General features: G+C 43.3%; 1 protein-coding gene across 15 annotated transcripts in view; it reads right to left on the reverse strand.

Moving 5' to 3' along the window:
* LOC110500890 (calcium/calmodulin-dependent protein kinase type II delta 1 chain) overlaps nucleotides 1–19,689 on the reverse strand; it is a 93,697-nt gene that overhangs the window by 43,590 nt on the left and 30,418 nt on the right. For all 15 annotated transcript variants that reach the window (XM_036958205.1, XM_036958198.1, XM_036958200.1 and 12 more), the window contains one exon: nucleotides 4,235–4,294. In XM_036958205.1, the coding sequence (XP_036814100.1) occupies nucleotides 4,235–4,294 (60 nt within the window). The remainder of the gene's footprint in view (nucleotides 1–4,234; nucleotides 4,295–19,689) is intronic.

The raw sequence follows: 19,689 nt of genomic DNA on the forward strand, positions 1-19,689 counted from the left end.
ACACATCATACAGGACGTATAAATGCTTCCTGTTGAAATATGACCCCGTTGAGAGTTCAGTGAACTGTATTTGGAGCAGTCTGCCTTGATACACGTCGTCATATAACCCTGATGTCCTATAGTCTAAACATAAGGGGTTCACAACCAGGGTTCTTCTTAGATCCTCAAAGTTCTCTGAAGAACCTTAGAAAATTGCCCCCCAAAAAGGTTCTTCCAAGAACCCCATAGGTGGGGTTCATCGAGGAACCTCCTTAGTTGGTGGGGGTTCTTGCAGGAACCGAACTGCCCAACAGAAACATTTTGATTTGAATTTAAAAGGACAGCAGGTACAGGCACTTAACTGAACATTGTAAAGAACTCAATATAAAAAGGTAAGGTTTGTCCCTTGTATGATCTAAATTGATATTGTTTTATGATGATACCATCTGTCTTTTCATATTTGTGCAAATCTTTCTTAAAACAGAAAATGGACACAATTCAATGAATATCAATCAACAAATAGGTAAGAACGTGTAGGCTATAAGAACATGTTGAAGGCTGGCTGTATTGAGTGCAGATGACTGAACTGTTCACTTTTGTGTCTGTAGGTATACAGACAAGGAGGCGTACAAAGGTATGTCAATTGGTATTGTTATGTTATGGAGATCACATGTAGTATCCTCTTCAATGAATATCCCACAGGCCTCTACATTATGGACTTATAGCGGTTTCCTCACAGTTTCAATCTGAAGAACCCCTAAAGGATCCTCCAGGAACCATTACTTATTTACAGCGTACAGCATCTTAATGCCAAGTTCTACACGGGTCACCATGCAGGAAACAGCCAGTCAGGTGTTACCGCCTTTCAATTGGTCAGCAGGACAGGCCGAGTGGTCAACAGGCCCAGCCAAATCTCGGTTCTATTCTTAGGGTTTTGGGTCTCTGAACAGGTGTCGCACACACCCAGCTATTTTGGCCTGATCCTCTGCACAGATGAACACAACCCTTGGAGAGGGATGACCATGAGGAGACCTTGCCATGGTTGGTATGTTAGGTTTATATGGTACAACCAATTAGCCAGCCATCAGTGTAATTAACACACAAGAGGAAAACGACTTCCCTGGGTGATGATATTATACAGATGGATGAGGGAGAGAGATATGGGGGTGAGAGAGATGGGGAGGGGGGGGGGGGGGAAGAGAGGAGTTGGAGAAAGGGTAAGTTAAACTTCAGTTAGTGCTAAACACGGCTGCAAGAATCTTGACTAGAACCAAAAAATGTATCATATTACTCCAGTGCTAGCCGCTCTACAACGGCTTCCTGTTAAGGCAAGGGCTGATTTCAAGGTTTTACTGCTAACCTACAAAGCGTTACATGGGCTTGCTCCTACCTATCTTTCGGATTTGGTCCTGCCGTACATACCTACACGTACGCTACGGTCACAAGGATCCTTTATCTCCACTGGGATTCTCTGCCTCTGACCCGATTACGGGGGCTGAGTCACTGGCTTACGAGTGACCTTCAATGCCGTCCCTAAGAAGGGTGTGTCATGCCTTTTTTTCGCTATACACAACTTGAGTGGGTTGAGTCACTGAAGTGACCTTCCTGATCTTCCTGTCCGGTCTTGCGTACCCTCGGGCTTGTGCACTGGAGGAGATTTATGGGCCAAAGATTTTTTATTTTTTTTATTTACCCCTTTTTCTTCCCAATTTCGTGGTATCCAATTGTTGTAGTAGCTACTATCTTGTCTCATCGCTACAACTCCCGTACGGGCTCGGGAAAGACGAAGGTTGAAAGTCATGCGTCCTCCGATACACAACCCAACCTAGCCGCACTGCTTCTTAACACAGCGCGCATCCAACCCGGAAGCCAGCCGCACCAATGTGCCGGAGGAAACACTGTGTACCTGGCAACCTTGGTTAGCGCGCACTGCGCCCGGCCCGCCACAGGAGTCGCTGGTGCGCGATGAGACAAGGACATCCCCACCGACCAAGCCCTCCCTAACCCGGACGACGCTAGGCCAATTGTGCGTCGCCCCATGGACCTCCCGGTCGCGGCCGGTTACGACAGAGCCTGGGCGCGAATCCAGAGTCTCTGATGGCACACCCGGGAGGCCCCGGGTAGTAAAGTTGGTGGTCTTTTGATATCCCTCTAGTGGTGTGGGGTGGCAATAATAATAGCTCCAGGACTGAGAACTGAGACACATGGCCACCCAAACCACTCTTCCTCCAATGGCCTCCCACGTTATACATTGTATCGCCAAGTCTTCTCATCGATAGACAAACAAAATGCCCCCCCCCATATCATCGTCTTGTTCTTCCGCCCCCCTCATCCTTCTCTTCCCAGGAAAGAACAAACAGTGTGAAAACAACCACACCAACACCCAGTGTGGTCGTCAAGTCTTACAGTGCCTTGGCCTCCGTGTGTCCCTTGGCAGCCTGCAAGGGCCTGGGAGAACGTGGGCGAGGTCTGGTTTTAACAGACTTTCAATGTTTATTTACCCAGGATCCACCTAAAAATGGCTTTGGGGCATATCAAGGTTGGTTACCTTCAAAATGGGGATAGCCTACATGGGAGTGTGTGGAGGTGGGGTTTTATCCCTGAGGCGTGAGATATCTTGGGGATGGACACATTGCTGTTTTACCAGGCAAAAGGCCGGTCCTTTCTAACTCTTTTTAGCCATGGATGATGGGATAGTTTCCCTGGCACAGTGGGCTGGCCAGGACTGAGACAGATGGTCAAGTGTGTGTGGGCGCGCTCCCGCATGTGTATTATGGAATAACAGTGCGATTGTCTTACTGCTACCAGTGAAGTGCCAGCTGGTATCATCGGACATGGCTACAGTGTCCTGAAACACCACCCCCGTCTCAGTCTCCAGTATCTATGCTGCAGTAGTCTATGTGCCAGGGGCTTAGGTCAGCCTGCCCTATCTGGTGTGTATTGCTCCAGTATTGTTATCTGGTGTGTATTGCTCCAGTATTGCTATCTGGTGTGTATTGCTCCAGTATTGCTATCTGGTGTGTATTGCTCCAGTATTGCTATCTGGTGTGTATTGCTCCAGTATTCCTATCTGGTGTGTATTGCTCCAGTATTCCTATCTGGTGTGTATTGCTCCAGTATTGCTAATCTGGTGTGTATTGCTCCAGTATTGCTAATCTGGTGTGTATTCCTCCAGTATTCCTAATCTGGTGTGTATTCCTCCAGTATTCCTAATCTGGTGTGTATTCCTCCAGTATTCCTAATCTGGTGTGTATTCCTCCAGTATTCCTAATCTGGTGTGTATTCCTCCAGTATTCCTAATCTGGTGTGTATTCCTCCAGTATTCCTAATCTGGTGTGTATTCCTCCAGTATTCCTATCTGGTGTGTATTCCTCCAGTATTCCTATCTGGTGTGTATTCCTCCAGTATTCCTATCTGGTGTGTATTCCTATCTAATAATAATAGCTCCAGGACTGAGAACTGAGACACATGGCCACCCAAACCACTCTTCCTCCAATGGTCTCCCACGTTATACATTTTATCACCAAGTCTTCTCATCGATAGACAAACAAAATGCCCCCCCCATATCATCGTCTTGTTCTTCCGCCCCCCTCATCCTTCTCTTCCCGGGAAAGAACAAACAGTGTGAAAACAACCACACCAACACCCAGTGTGGTCGTCAAGTCTTACAGTGCCTTGGCCTCCGTGTGTCCCTTGGCAGCCCGCAAGGGACTGGGAGAATGTGGGCGAGGTCTGGTTTTAACAGACTTTCAATGTTTATTTACCCAGGATCCACCTAAAAATGGCTTTGGGGCGTATCAAGGTTGGTTACCTTCAAAATGGAGATAGCCTACATGGGAGTGTGTGGAGGTGGGGGTTTATCCCCGAGGCGTGAGATATCTTGGGGATGGACACATTGCTGTTTTACCAGGCAAGAGGCCGGTCCTTTCTAAATCTTTTTTTTTTTTTTTTGCCATGGATGATGGGACAGTTTCCCTGGCACAGTGGGCTGGCCAGGACTGAGACAGACGGTCAAGTGTGTGTGTGGGCGAGCGCCCGCATGTGTATTATGGAATAACAGTGTGATTGTCTTACTGCTTGCTACCAGTGAAGTGCCAGCTGGCACATTGAACAGAAAGAGGAGAGGGATTAAATGTGAAGGAGAGGGAAGAGATTAAAAAGGTCAGGGACAGGGGAGTGGAGGACAGGAGAAAGTGAGGAACTGAAGGTGGAACACTGATTCACAGATGTTAGACTTGTACAGTATTTGACTAACCGATATTGGGGTGCTTGAGCAGACGACAAATCCTGGCCTCTCTTTCCAGCTTCTGGTGATCTATAGGAGAGACAAAACAGAAGGCGTCAGTCTGAGGCACGCACACACACACACACACCTTAACCCCAAGGACTGTGGCATTCTCTCACGTTGTAGTTACAGAGTTAATGTTATCTTCTCTTCGGTTGTAAGACAAGAAGCCTGATCCTGTTCTACTCCGGTTTTCACATAGCGCGGTCACTGTTAACGTGGTCACAGTTAACAGTGACCACGCTAACAGTGACCACGCTAAAAAAGGTATTCCATGTAGCTTCTGTGTTCCATTCCCAGACGCCAAAGTAGCGTAAATGATACACAACGCCAAAAGTACAAGCCGGTGCATAATCTGTAAATTCAGCAGGGTCAGATTACAGTCCAGTTTCCTGACACCAGAGGAATTGCTACAGTACATCCAATCACTTTCACCTTACAGCAGAATGAGATGAAGGGTCACCATGACTTCCCAATCCAACATGATTCATTAGGAACTAGATGAAGGGTCACCATAACTTCCCAATCCAACATGATTCATTAGAAACTAGATGAACGGTCACCATAACTTCCCAATCCAACATGATTCTTTAGAAACTAGATGAACGGTCACCATAACTTCCCAATCCAACATGATACATTAGGAACTAGATGAACGGTCACCATAACTTCCCAATCCAACATGATTCATTAGGAACTAGATGAAGGGTCACCATAACTTCCCAATCCAACATGATTCTTTAGGAACTAGATGAACAGTCACCATAACTTCCCAATCCAACATGATTCTTTAGGAACTAGATGAACGGTCACCATAACTTCCCAATCCAACATGATTCTTTAGGAACTAGATGAACGGTCAGTGAATGAACTGAATGTCCTGTTGGAACAGTAGTGTTATGTACTCTGGGCTTTACACACAAACACAACGGACGGATATCGTCGCTCTGTATTCACCTTTACCTTCGCTCCTTTGTTTACGTGTTTTGATCATTCACCAGGTGTCTTAAGAGTGGAGCTCCTAGGCTGATGTCAGTGAACTTGGCAGCCCACTGTGAAATCTGGTTCCCCCCCACTTCAGGGAAGAGTAATGTTAGCATGCACATCTGGTGAGCTCATCTAGACGGAGTATTTTTCACACCGTTTATATTCATCATGCTGCCAACAGGATATCAGGCCACTGCAACACTTAGGACTGCTCAACAACCACTTTGCAATAATAACACTTCCATGGGTGAATTAAATGTGACGCGAGTTAATTGAGATGTCAATATCAAGTGCTATTCATTTCTACACGATACTGGTACCTCAACTGGTACCCCAGGGAACATTCTCATTTCCTAAAAAGGGCAAGTATTTGAAAACCACTTAAACATTTAAATTCATCAAGGTTATTCACTACTGCAATTCCTCCAGGTGTTGCTTTCATCTTTCATGTGGCCAACCTCTGCGACCAGTAAATTATTTGACATGAATAAATTCAGCCGACAGAACCAGGAAATGAACCTAATTTAAAGTGTAGCGCGGCGTGTCCTTCACAGATAAATCAAAAGTGGTTTGACAAACGTTGAGGAGGTAAATAGCCACATGGTAGCCCTGAAACCAAGAGGAGAGCTCATTTTGAATTCATTTTGAACCCCAGTTTGAAGAATTAATGACGGACTCGTTGCCGGCAAGTATGCTGGATTATTAATGCTTGATAAACAAGTTTGGCATAACGACAAAAGGTTACCTGAGGGACGCTGTGTGAGTGAGTCAGAGGTAGAGTGTTCGGGACAAAGGGTTAGGAGAGCGCAGGGGGTTATGAATAAATTAAAAGGCAGGGTACGGGGCCTGAATGTTTATGTTACATGTAGGCAGGGTTGGGGTCAATTCAATTTAAAATTCCAGTCAATACAGAGAGCAAACCAAATTACAATTCAAAACTGTCTTCATTGAAAAGCATTGAAATGTCAGTGTACTTCCGGAATTGACTGGAATTACAATGGAATTGACTAACCCTGTAGGTAGGCCTTTGTCAACATGTGTAGAGTTGAAGATCCCCTTTCTTGCTGTGACATTTGAAATGTAAAGTGAATAAAGAAAGTGGTTCATGTTCAGGTTAGATACATGTGTTGTGTTCGGTGTATCCATGTGGAATTCCAAAGGCATCGCCATAGGCAATTCTATAGGGGGTGCACTGCCATCTTTCACCTGCAGGGTGCGCTCAATAGTTCAGAACAGGTGGACAGGCGGGTATTGAGAGCGTGTGAGACTGGGTCAATGACCAGATCTTCATCAACTCTCTAGGTTAATGCCAGATCAATGCTACAGATATGTCAGTGAATCTGTGAATGTGTGTGTGTGTGTGTGCGCCTAGGTCTCATCTGAGCCATATTGGACCACGTCTGATCCGTTGTAAGATTATTCTAGAGACCACATGCTATTTTTAGGACCTATGATGCATTTGTGCAGCTCTAATCCACAGTCAGACATAAACTTCACAGGGCCTGGAAGCTTTCCCATCCAATCGGACTCAAATGCCATAATCCTACACACCAATCGGATGTCTATTCACAGCAGCCACATTTCCATTTCTCCGATCAGGTTTGCTTTTACAGGCCTGTAATCTGTGCTCCTCCAATCAGATGTGCTTTTCTATGGTTGTAATCCCTGCTACTTGAGCCAGATGTGATGCGGTAGCCTCGCTAATGAGCTCTCCAATCACGTCTTGTATTACAAACGTCTAATCCCAAATCGCACCATTCAGGTGTGCTATTACAGGGCGGTAATCCTGATCGCCGGGCGGACTTTGGCGTGCTCCCATTCTCTCCCGTCGCCACCTTTCTCATCCCAAGGCGGCATGCTCCCAATCTGTGACGTAACAGGATTTACAGCTGCTTACTCTCCTCCGTCTTCTTCAACATCATCATCATCATCATCATCATCATATTCTGACCCCATTCTGTTCCATACACCTTTAGTGAGTAGCTCTGGTGAGGATAATGAACTCCATGTTATTATGGTATTTCATTTCCGACATGGGGATTTCAATTGACCTACACAGAGAGACTATGTAAACGTCAATGTTTTTTTCCCCCACAAACACTCGACAAAAACATGATTTGCAAGATCGAACTTGAAACCCCTATGTAGTTCCTCAATCCGACTACCATAAATGATGTCAGATGATGCATTTGGTCTGCAGCGTCATAAACGTGACACACAAAGAGACGGACTCGCCATCCTTCTCTCATTAACAGCTTCAGGTGGAGTGATTTTAAAAATGAGCAACACAACTAAAACCGTGTGGTGTGATTCGCCCCAGAGCTGACCTATTTAAACGTTCGTCAGCCCCAGATGAGCAGAGAGAGAATGCTGTCAGGCCTGAGAAACAGGGGCAGCAGCTATTTTCACTGCAATCAACCCCGTCCTCAGTCACTGACATGATGAAAATCTAGCACTTCTGGTACCGCTGCTGCCCTCAGGTCCAGTCGATTCTCAGTCCCCAACGCCTTGAAGAGGCCAATTTATCGGTGTCTTGACCTGTTAGGATCATTAATAATGATGATCCTCTTAAGGATCGGACAATTCTTTTGATTTTCACATAAAATGACATACCCAAATCTAACTGCCTGTAGCTCAGGACCGGAAGCAAGGACATGCATATTCTTGGTACCATTTGAAAGGAAACACTTTGAAGTATGTGGAAATGTGAAATTAATGTGGGAAAATATAACACATTAGATCTGGTAAAAGATAATACAAAGAAATCTTTGAAACGCAAGAGAAAGGCCATCATTTATTATTCCAGCCCAGGTGCAGTTCAGATTTTGGCCACTAGACGGCAGCGGTGTATACATGCAAAGTTTTAGACTGATCAATGAATCATTGTATTTCTGTTCAAAATGTTGTATCAAGACTGCAAACATGTGCCTAATTGGCCTATTAACATCTTTAAGTTCATAACTGTGCACTCTTCTCAAACAATAGTATGGTATTCTTTCACTGTAATAGCTAATGTAAATTGGACAGTGCAGTTAGATTAACAACAATTTTAAGTTTTCTGCCAATATCAGATATTTCTATGTCTTGGGAAATGTTCTTGTTACTTACAACCTCATGCTAATCGCGTTAGCTCAACTGTCCCGTGGGGGACCCACCGACCCTGTAGAGGTTTTAAAGCGCATTCCCCTCGTGCCATTCCTTCCCTACCTGTTGATGCAGAGCTAGGCTGAAGGTGGGGTGTTGTAATGGCTGAAGTAAGCCCAATGGTGACGAGCTGGGTACAGCATCCTCTTAAAGTTACAGGAGAAAATAAATGGAACCAGGATTCCCAAACCCCACTTCCTCTCCTTCTTCTGGGCGACTTCACACCAGACTGTCGGCCTTGGCAGCACAGTCAGACTGATTTAAATAGGGAGCCAATTATTTTCTGGAGACAGGCAGCGAGAATAATAAAATAAATAAAAGGACTAAAAAGAAAAACAGCTCAACATTAAAAGCGAGACAGGAAGTTTGTGCAAGTCACCCTGAGAGGATCCAGGGTAGTCCCTCATTAGAAGACCGCTTCAAAAGCAGACTGGTCCATTAAAATAAAATGGGCCATCATTTATCGCAAGAAGACATTGTCTTTACAGCACTTTGTAAGAGAAACCGATAGCCTGAATTAATTGCCATTGAAACTAGGCCACAGCATGGCTGGGCTTATAAACTCGATAACACGGCAGGCAAGTATGCAAGTGAAGAGTGGCACACGGCTGTATAGCCGACAACACACGATTACACACAAATGTTCCTCTTAAATGACATGCTGATGACATCGCGTGCGTGAGCGTTGCAAAACAAATTTAAACATGTTATTCAATAATTGCACCAACCAAAGAGCGTCTGCGTTGCCAAGCACTAAAATAGAAGTCAGTTCTATTTGTGACGCTGAACGCAGCATTGGTTTATAGAAGCAGATACTCACGGGCCATCTCCTCATTGGTTTTACCCACCTGGGTGATTGAAAGATGAACTGAGTTCACGTGGTAACTATTACAGTTAGATGCCAACCGCCATATAAAGTCCAAAGAAGGAAAAAGCCTGGAAGGAGGAGATGACTAGACACGATTCAGTTGACGGTTTTATGTGTGGATTAATTGTCAGAGGACATTTGTGCATTTCAGGTAAAATAACAACAATATTTAAATCCCAGAACAAATTAGCTAGCAACAGCAAGCTAGCTAAATAGGACAAATTAGCTAGCAACTGAAAGCTAGCTAGCTAAATTGCCATAATAAAAAAAATGTAAAAATGCTTTTCGACCAGTGCCCAAATTAATATAACTGGTTCAGAGTTTGTTTTGATATTTTAACATGCGTGTCTTGCCAGCTTTTGGTGTGGAGAGACAAAATCAATTTGCGCACCATTGCGCCCGGTCGGTTTGGGTATGGTGTTAAATTATCTACGGAACTTTTTTACAATTTGTAAATACAAAAAAAGGTTTGCCAAACCCTGTCCGGCTAGATTGAACGACATGCATCTTCTAGAGCTCTATTGATGGGACAGGCACTTGTCAAAGTGTGCGATGACAGTGAAACACTACTGGTTTGAAAGTCTGTCTGTCCGCCTCCTGGGTGTGTGTGTGTCTGTCCGCCTCCTGGGTGTGTGTGTGTCTGTCCGCCTCCTGGGTGTGTGTGTGTCTGTCCGCCTCCTGGGTGTGTGTGTGTGTGTGTGTGTGTGTGTGTGTGTGTGTGTGTGTACTCTGTGGTTGCAGTCAAATGTCTTTATGCGGAGGGAGAGAGCATGATGCTCCTTCGTCTATGTGAGTCAATTTGCACGTCCCATTCAATGTGGTAATGAGTCGAAATCCACTTAGCCTATTGTTTTCTGGAACGTTCATTCATTTTCTTTAACGCCACGAAAACGAAGCTCATGCTTCAATGGGGTAGAAGTCTGTGAGTTGTTGTGGTTCTGGATGGCCGGGCTAGCAACAACTACAGAAAAACATCCTAGTGGCTTCTTTCAGCACATTCATTTATTTTATTTTGCGTGTTTCATATGCAGACACGAAGTGCTGGCGCATAGGCTTGCTGTGCTTTGATTGACGAGCAGCGAGCTTGACTAGTTTATAAAAAGGTGTTGAACTGACTGAATAAAGTCGATCTCATATAGCCTTCCCATTCATAACGTAGTTATTCATATACGTCCATCGCATCGGGACAACTAAAGATCTAATTTGTATTTTCAACATAAAGTCTGTCAGGACTTGCCAGACAGTGACGTTAGAGTGAGTGACTCTTCAGTATCCTACCGAATCACATCGGTAAGAGATCTATTCATTTGACTCCCTAATTTGCATACTGGTAGGCTTTTTAGCGATCATCTGCAGATAAATTATTAAAACGGCAGATGAAAATAGCGAATCCTCCTCACTGTAGGAACAATATGTAGACTAGCGGAGAGAGAGACACACTCTGGTCCAAAATAAGATAAAAGAAAACAGATTGAATTGTTTTAAAAAGCTAATGATACTTGTATGTTATTTTTCAAAGACATTGATCTAGGTCTAGTGATTTAAATCAACATGTTGACAATGGACCAGTCAACTGCTGTTTCCTGTGTAGCGAAGGCCATGATTTACACCGGTTTCATTCTTCAGTCATTCCTGTATTGCAGATAGCTGAGAAAATGCCTCTTAAATAGGAAGCTTGAAGCCTGTAGAAGTCAGCAGACTCTTACAAGATTATTTAAGAAGAGATCTGTGGGTCAGTTGTTAATCAAGCAATTTTTTTAATAAATGTTATTATGCAATTCACAAAAGAGTAGCAAACGCCTGTTGAAATTCTTTAATTTAACTGATGCTGTTCTAGCTCTTCTCTTAACACGTATGGTCACAAATTAATGGAGCATCTGTTCTGTTTACTTAAGAGACCAATTTTTCCATTTGAAATAGTGCCATCACAATTCTTTTGATTTGAAATGTAACCTTTAATACATTTAAGATCATTTTGGCACTTTCTGATGTAATAAAATACAGAATTGTGGCAAATTCATATCTTGCAGTAAAATACTTTACTCTTAAAAGAGAAGACACGTTAAATGTAAAAAATCATTTTTATTTTAGAGGTTTAATGTTGATGTGCTGATCATATAGGCCTTGGCCTAGACGATATCCAAAACTACTAACACTACGCAGGGTTCACACACTCACTATTTTAAATTGTAAACACAATACCATAACACCTTTTTACAATCTGGGAGGTAAACTAAAGTATTCAATAATTGATGGAATCAAGGCGTTACAATGTGCCAGAGGCCACCAAAATAGAGCAAAAGTTCTTACCAAGGGGGACATGCCCCCCTGGGGATCCTGACTGTCTACTTTGTCTTTTTCTATTTGGCTGACACACACACAGTCAGGCATTTCCCTCTACCCCTATCCCCTAAAGACCAGAGGCTAACTCTAGATAGACGGGCACTGGAGCAGGCACACCCTTAGCCTCATGATACGGTGATGATGACTCGGTGATAAAATGAATATTTCTATGATGATGTGCTGCTCACCCCAGTCTGTGACATCATAGAAGCCTAAGACCCTCTTTTGCGGATCCAAACGCTGGCCGCTCTTCAGCTCACACGGACATTATCATCGATATTAATCTGTGCAGCAGATTTTACAGACCCTGGCAGACCAAGGGCAATTATGTGATGAGACCAGAGTCGCGGTAAAGGAGAGAATCTGACAGAATCCCCATCGGAACAGAGACATTACAGAGATACAGAATGTAATCCTGGTAAATTCTGCATGCACACCATGATGGTCAGTGCAACCTACAGTACTTTTTATGATAGCCCAATGGACAAAAACAACCATGACTGGAGTTCACACACACATACATGCATAAAAAAGACAGGGGGTGGGGGGGTATAGTATGTCTGTCAAATGAGTCAACTAAATATGGAGAGCGACAGACTTTGCTAGTGTGTGTGGTCTTAGTCAACGAACTCCCGACCCTTGGCAGGAACAGGTAGTCAGTGCACATGTCACTGTAATACCAATGTGTGTGTATTTGTTTGTGTGTGTGTGTCCCCTTCCCTCTCCCTCCCTCTAATCTCCTCAATAAGGGTCTGATTCCCAGGGGCGAGACAGTCTGCTATACTGTTCACTGACTTGTTTATGTGCATACAGTCTCTCTCAGACAGACCCACTGTTAGACATAGGCCCTGAGGACATCCAGGATCAATGAACACAGCCTCCTTAACACAACACTACCTACTATCCAACACAATAGCGGCATTATATTCCATACGGTCTGAATGTTGTTGCCCAGTGTTAAGTTAACCAAACTGTTCTGAGCACATATAGTACCAGTCAAAAGCCACTCATTCAAGAGGTTCTTTATTTTTACTATTTTGTACATTGTAGAATAGTGAAGACATCAAAACTATGAAATTACACATGGAATCATGTAGTAACCAAAAAAAGTGATAAACAAATCTAAATATATTTTATATTTGAGATTGTTCAAAGTAGCAACCCTTTTCCTTGACAGCTTTGGCACACTCAACCAGCTTCAGCTGGAATGCTTTTCCAACAGTCTTGAAGGAGTTCCCACATATGCTGAGCATTTGTTGGCTGTGTTTCCTTCACTCTGCGGTCCAACTCATCCCAAACCATCTCTCATTTGGGTTGGGTGATTGTGGACAATGGTATTTTACCAAATAGGTCTATCTTCTGTATACCACCCCTACCTTGTCACAACTGATTGGCTCAAATGCATTGAGATAAGAAATTCCACAAATTAACAAGGCTCACCTGTTAATTGAAATGAAGTCCAGATGACTACCTCATGAAGCTGGTTGAGAGAATGCCAAGAGTGTGCAAATCTGTCATCAAGGCAAAAGGGTGGCTACTTTGAAGAATCTCAAATATATTTGGATTTGTTTAACACTTTTTTGGTTACGACATGATTCCATATGTGTTTTACTCATCGTTTTGAGGTCTTCATTATTCTACAATGTAGAAAATAGTAAAAATAAAGAAAAACCCTGGAATGAGTAGGTGTGTACAAACTTTTGACTGGTACAGTATGAGTATACAAGTGCTAAACCTACAGTGACATGAAATGTTCTGTAATTACCACAATGACCAAGATGGAGGATGTATTAAGGCTACAGGCACAAAGACAGTTTTGCCATCAGTATGATGATTATATAACAGCAAAGTGTTTTCCTATACCACAGAATGGCCAGGGGGAAATATTATGCAAAACAACATGTCAACCTGTTTCAGGCAGAGAGAAAGATGGGACACACAGCTACAGCTTTGAATAACAAACAAATGTGTTAGAAAATGAGATGGAGGGATGGCAGGAGATAGGGATGAGGGGGAGAGAGCAGTCAAATATCCTATCTGGAAATGGTTTGTGAGTGGGTGAATAAATGAACAAACAAGCAAATGAGTGAATGAATGAATGAACTAACCAATTAAATGAATGAACATGTTAAAATAAATGCAGGAGTATGTTATGCAAAAGGCTGAATACGTGTCTGTAGCAGTTGCAGAAATGTCTCTTTCCTAAACCCTGATATTGATCCCCAGTCACATAGAGGCAGGAGAGCTGTCCCTTGTTCAGTATTCAGCTCACACTCAGGTAGTCCGTCTCAGTCGGGCCTCCCCAGGCACAGACACTGAACACCAGTCCTGCTCCACACACAACTGGCACGCAGACACCTGTACACCTGCCTAACCCACTTAAAAAAGCACACACACAGGTAAGTAAAACAAACACGCTGCCTGGATGCAGCTAAGGCCCTAATCTCCCCTCCATTCTAAGGAGGATCTTCCTCTCTCTCTCATCACCCTGAGCCCTGGCCCAAACCGTCACATCGACACAAACCAGACGACCAACTTTTTCAAAGACCACACTACACAATAGCAATGCTGGCTGAAATATGGGAGCGGTGATAACACACCATCCTGACTCGCTGCTTCTCTCAGCTGTGTTGCCAAGGCAGCGAAAATAAAGTGTTGCAAAGGGTGGTCCTTAAGTCTAGACTGCCACTTCCACCTGCAATGTGACAAGACAGCAGGTATCAGAGAGGAGAAAGAGGGAGGGAGAAGAGGAAGGAGAGAGATGGGGAAAAAAGGCAAAGAGATTTAAAAAAAAAAGGTGGACAGAGAGAGAGAAAGGAGGAATGAGCGAGACCGAAATGAGAGAGGAGAGACAGACAAGTGGAGATAGATTTCATAGGGCCCTAGTTTTTGTGTTTGTTTTTTTTAAATTGAAAAATCTGTTGTTTTCTCCGTTTCCCCCAGTTTTTCACTCTGAAAATAACAATTTTCTAATAGAAACCAAAAAAAAAAAACTTAATTGGATGGTCTAAGTCCAAAACAATGCTTAAACCACATCAGGTGACCACGTTTGAGATCTGGGGGAAATCATTTTGGGTTTAATAACCCTTTGCACCAGCCAGAGACCGTTGTTATGTTAGCGGTCATGTGACTGCAGAGATTGCAAAACAAATGACCACTGGATTGACACAAATAATCATGATATCATTCTGCCAGGTGGGCATAGGCTACTTTGTGGTTAATATTTAATTGAGAAGGTTTTTGGGAAAGCCTTTCCATCCAACGACAGTTATCATTCATCGCTAATGGCTACACAGACTGTAGACATGACATACAGGCACCACACAGACAGGGCCATTCCTGTATCCTTCCAGAAAGTTGCAGGAAAAAACAAATCACTGATGCATTTTGTTCATGTCGTAAGATGAACTTGGGCAAATGAATGCATTGTCTAACAAGTACAATACTTTTAGTTGATTTCCTACTAGTTTAAATACATTTTAGAATTTTGTTGAATTCTGTTTTAATGTTTTTTTTGGGGGGGGGGAGTAGGTGAGGAAGAGAAAGAGGCCGTGCTGACCGAGATACATGCTGGCCATTTCAGAGTGAAGCACATGATAGCCAAGATCACCCTACGCTTCTGACAGGGAATTGTCAAGGCGGTGGACAGCTGGGCAAGTGAAAGAACCTTTTGTCAATCAATCACATTCTATTACATCTGAAATTTATGGTTTCAATGAATGTCAGAGAGAACACAATGTTAAAATGTCACTTTTTGCTTAAATTAAAACTAATTTTGTCACATGTGCCGAATACAACCGGTGTAGACCTTACAATGAAATGCTTACTTATAAGCCCTTAACCAACAATACAGTTAAGAACCCCCCCCCCCCCCCAAAAAAGAGAAAACTGTACCAATTAATTAGAGCAGCAGTAAATAACAATGGCTATATATACAAGGGGTACCCCGGTACAGAGTCAATGTGTCAATGTGCGGGGGCACCAGTGTCGTGGAAATTGAGGTAATATGTACTTGTAGGTAGATTAAAGTGGCTATGCATAGATAATAACAGTAGTGGCAGCGTAGGTGGCGGGGGGGGGGGGGGGGGGGGGGGGGGCAATGCAAATAATTAATAATAATACATTTTTGGATGAAAAAACGTTCCCGTTTTAAACAAGATATTTTGTCACGAAAAGATGCTCGACTATGCATATAATTGACGGCTTTGGAAAGAAAACACTGACGTTTCCAAAACTGCAAAGATATTGTCTGGTAATGAGATTGAGGCTATGATTACGCTCCCGGATACGGGATTGCTCGACGCAAGAAGTTAAGCCATTTTGCCAGTATGCTTGGGGTCACAGTCCATCTGGAAGACCCATTTGCGACCAAGCTTTACCTTCCTGACTGATGTCTTGAGACATTGCTTCAATATATCTACATAATTGTCATTCCTCATGATGCCATCTATTTTGTGAAGTGCTCCAGTCCTTCCTGCAGCAAAGTACCCCCACAACATGATGCTGACACCCCCGTGCTTCACGGTTGGGATGGTTTTCTTCGGCTTGCAAGCCTCCCCCTTTTTCCTCCAAACATAACGATGTTCATTATGGCCAAAAAGTTATATTTTTGTTTCATCAGACCAGAGGACATTTCTCCAAAAAGTACGATCTTTGTCCCCATGTGCAGTTGCAAACCGTAGTCTGGCTTTTTATGGCTGTTTTGGATCAGTGGCTTCTTACTTGCTGAGCGGCCTTTCAGGTTATGTCAATATAGGACTTGTTTTACTGTGGATATAGATACTTTTGTACCTGTTTCCTCAAGCATCTTCACAAGGTCCTTTGCTGTTATTCTGGGATTGTTTCGCAGTTTTCGCACCAAAGTACGTTCATCTCTAGGAGACAGAACGCGTCTCCTTCCTGAGAGGTATGATGGCTGCGTGGTTCCATGGTGTTTATACTCGCGTGCCATTGTTTGTACAGATGAACGTGGTACCTTCAGGCATTTGGAAATTGCTCCCAAAGATGAATCAGACTTGTGGAGGTCCACAGTTTTTGGCTGAGGTCTTTTGATTTTCCCATGATGTCAAGCAAAGAGGCACTGAGTTTGAAAGTAGGCCTTGAAATACATCCACAGGTACACCGCCAATTGACTGAAATTATGTCAATTAGCCTATCAGAAGCTTCTAAAGCCATGACATCATTTTCTGGAATTTTCCAAGCTGTTTAAAAAGGCACAGTCATCTTAAACTTCTGACCCACTGGAATTTTGATACAGTGAATTATAAGTGAAATAATCTGTCTGTAAACAATTGTTGGAAAAATGACTTGTGTCATGCACAAAGTAGATGTCCTAACCGACTAAACCACAAAAGTGTACTAATGAGTAATACGAGAATGTTTTCTTCTATCATAATAGAGGACTAGTGAAGTGCTACTATTTCAGTGTAGATAAGGGAAGGTTGAAATAAAAACAACAGCCAGACAAGCCAGTGTGTATGAATCCAATGGATTTGCACATGAATGGAGTGGAAATTGGCTGACTTTGTGATCTATAATGGTAAGAAACTTTAATGTGTCAGGCAGATTGCTATGTTTCGAAAATGGCAACGAAAACATGTAATTTTGAAGACATGGATTTCATGTTGTAATGTTAACACGGTACCCAAAAGTAGTTTGAATTAATGTTTTCATTTTATTAGCTAAACAAAAAAAATGCTAAATTGTCGTGGAAATCAGCCGTTTGCATAGCGATGATGAAAAGAAAACCATTTAGGCTGTAATGATCTCCAAATTGTTCATCATTAGGTAATTACACCGTTGATATAGCAACGGATGCTAACAGTTCATCGAATACCATTGTGACATAGGAGGGGGACACTAGTTGGCCCGGGGGACATTATTTGGCATGACAGGCCCTGCAAAAGGCACCATCAGAATAGCTACTGCGTTCAGTGATGACTAAAATATCCACCACCGGGAACAAAACAATAACAAGGTGTTAGAGAGGGGACAGAGATGAGAGAAAGAAATGACGGGCAGAAATGGAAAAAGAGACCGACAGTGAAGAGCAAGATGCTAAGACCAGGGGCAACAGTGGACAGACACACAGAAAATGTTATAAATAGATAAAGAACGACTGAAATAGACAAATGAAACAGACACACAGAGAGCGCGAGACAGAGACAGAGAGGGAGTCCTGTGTGGCAGCCTCAGGGCTCTAGAATAGCTGTGGCACGAAGAGAGTTGTGGGCGGTGGCATACGACGGAGATAAGACACCAAAACAACACCCCGTCAGTTAACCCAGCGTGAGAGGAACACAGAGATTTACACAGACAAATGAGAGGGGTAAAACAATAGTTCTGGTGTAAAAGACTTCATACCCAGTAGCTCTGGAGGAGGAGTGCACGGAGGTGTGGGTATTGTTTTGTATTGTTGTCTATAACAAGCTGATGATTTCCAGCGCAGTCCCAACACACCACAGACATCCACAATGATCATAGCAGTCTGCATTAGCTAACAGGAACACCGCTAACAGAATACAGAACAGCTTCAGTAAATCATCACTGTTTAAAAAAAGACATTAGTTCTACATAAAAGACAAGTGCTTGGAGCTGAAGAAGTATGTACTATAACAGAACTTCAACAGGACATAAAGAATCATATTTCACAGACACACATTGGTGGTATGACAACTGCTCGGCATCGGACATTAAGGCACTAGAGGGTAGTGCGTACGGACCAGTACATCACTGGGGCCAAGCTTCCTGCCATCCAGGACCTATATACCCCCCACAAAAAGAGACTCCAGTCACCCAAGTCATTGACTGCTCTCTGCTACCGCACGGCAAGCAGCTCCGGGGCTCCGCATGGCAAGGGGCCAAAAGGATCCTAAACAGCTTCAACCCCAAAGCCATAAGACCCCTGAACAATTAATAAAATGGCTACCCGGACTATTTACTTTGACCCCCCCCCCCCCCTTTGTTTTTAAACTGACGCTACTAGCTGTTTATCATCTATGCAGTCACTTTACAAATGACCTCGACTAACCTGTACCCCCGCACATTGACTCGGTACACAGTGTGTGACAAGATCTCACAAACATCCAGGGGAACATCTTAGAGAGCCACACACGAGAGAGAGGCACATAACACAACACCAGGTGTAGCCTTCGCTTTGCAACAGAAATACAATCAAATAACAACTTGTTGTGTACATTTCAAGGTATTTTCATTGTAAAGAGTAGGGCCGGGACGATACCAGTGTCTCGATACTCGTTAGTATCGTGGCAAGGAAACAAAACACAAAGCAGATTTAACTTTAGGAAATCAGCCCTAAATGTTAGAAACAAACATCATTATGTTGTCATCCAGAGTCACATTTCTTTATTTTCCAAGCTACACCACTAAGGTTGCAAGGGGGAGAATATTTTTCTGGAAATGTTTACCAGTAAACTACCAGAATGTTTGTATCGTTCAAGGATTTTATTTAAATCTATCACAAGACATCTAGTGGTCATTTAGGGTACTTCAGATTATCACAGGTGTCTAATTATCTCTGGCCCGCTCTCTTGCCGTATCACATGTAAAATATGTAATAATTCAAGTGTGACTGCTATCGTCAACATTATGCTTGTAGTGTAGAGGATGGCTCAGTGTAGAAGTGACAGCTAGAGGGACTGTGAAAACAGTTTGACACCTCGTCTCAGTGAGCACGGAAGGACACTCATAGTTTCGGTCCAGCAAAGAGGCACACTACCCACAATGCTGCAGGGTGTCTCGCCACTGCATGGTGTGAAAACGCTGCGTTGTGAGGATCATGCGCCAATGACAACACACCATTGGAGAGCTGTGATCATGAAAACAAACGCTTTCTCTGAATGACTAGCGATGATGACACATTATAAGACTGTACAATCAGACAAACCTGCTTTAGATAATATGCTCTCAAGGGACATTGAGTGTAATTTGCCAGGCGTGACTTGGATACCTTGGTTTTTAATTTCTCGCGCGAAAAAAAAAGGATTTCATTACTGAATATAAGATTTCCCCTTGATAGCTCAATGTCAATCAGAATCAGGGAGAGACAGAGACCAGACATATT

Source organism: Oncorhynchus mykiss, chromosome 21, assembly GCF_013265735.2.
Source record: "Oncorhynchus mykiss isolate Arlee chromosome 21, USDA_OmykA_1.1, whole genome shotgun sequence".
Lineage (NCBI taxonomy): Eukaryota > Metazoa > Chordata > Actinopteri > Salmoniformes > Salmonidae > Oncorhynchus > Oncorhynchus mykiss.